At 33.3% G+C, this 809-nt stretch overlaps 1 protein-coding gene across 1 annotated transcript; it reads left to right on the plus strand.

Annotated features, from left to right (window-relative positions):
* Positions 1-56: 56 nt before the first annotated feature.
* On the plus strand, positions 57-535 carry RHIMIDRAFT_242942 (uncharacterized protein; the record flags this gene model as incomplete). Its single annotated transcript, XM_023609871.1, has 4 exons — positions 57-195; positions 246-341; positions 395-444; positions 503-535. Coding segments are annotated over 4 exons (318 nt in total), but the record flags the coding sequence as incomplete, so codon positions are not given.
* Between the last annotated feature and the right edge of the window lie 274 nt (positions 536-809).

An 809-nucleotide genomic window follows, 5' to 3' on the forward strand; every position in this document is an offset into this window, starting at 1 on the left:
AAAAAAAAAAAAAAAAAAAAAAACTGTGCTGAAAGGTCTTGATAAAATGAGAATAGTATAACCAAGTAGCGCGTATCCTGAATCCTGTATGCATCACCTTGGACAGAATAGATGAACTAGCGCAAAATACAGGAATTCGTAGGCTAATAGAAACAAAGTTTGGCACGACAGATCTCTGTAAAAAGACAATATTAAGTAAGTAAATGTTCATATCTCATAAGGGGAACATACTGATCGCTCTTTAGCTGATTTCTTTCGGTTTGCTTTTGATGGCTCTGGCGCGGATAATTTTTATGACGCAGGAAGTTGTATTGATGGTAGACTTACTTCAGCGTGGAACTGTAAGTTTTACTGATAGTTTTGACAATTGTGACTTATAGATCGCTTTAAATAGGGTGCTCACAGATTGAAAAGAAACCATATTTCCCCATTTTCTTATTGGCGGTAGGCATAATCAAGCATTCATTGTAATTTTTATAGTTATTAATAGGACAATCTGTAGGGTTTTACTGGATTCGACGGAGGTGGATGGTAAATTTTCCCTTCCCCCTCTTTTTTTTTTTTTTTTTTAAAAAAAATAGAATATGTTGCTTTTTTCTTGCTAGTATAAAGTTATTTTAGTATTGTTTTTATATCAAAATCAATGTTACAATGGAAGTATTACGTGCATCAAAAGAATGTCTTTTGTGTATTAAGCAATATCTGATTTAGAGTTTTTACTGTCTTGCAAGTGGTGACACAGTCAATAATGTCTGTTTGTTCCGAATAGTTGTCTCAAGGGAGATCTAATGTTAACGAGATCAATGTAT

Source organism: Rhizopus microsporus, assembly GCF_002708625.1.
Source record: "Rhizopus microsporus ATCC 52813 unplaced genomic scaffold scaffold_78, whole genome shotgun sequence".
NCBI classification, from domain to species: Eukaryota; Fungi; Mucoromycota; class Mucoromycetes; order Mucorales; family Rhizopodaceae; genus Rhizopus; species Rhizopus microsporus.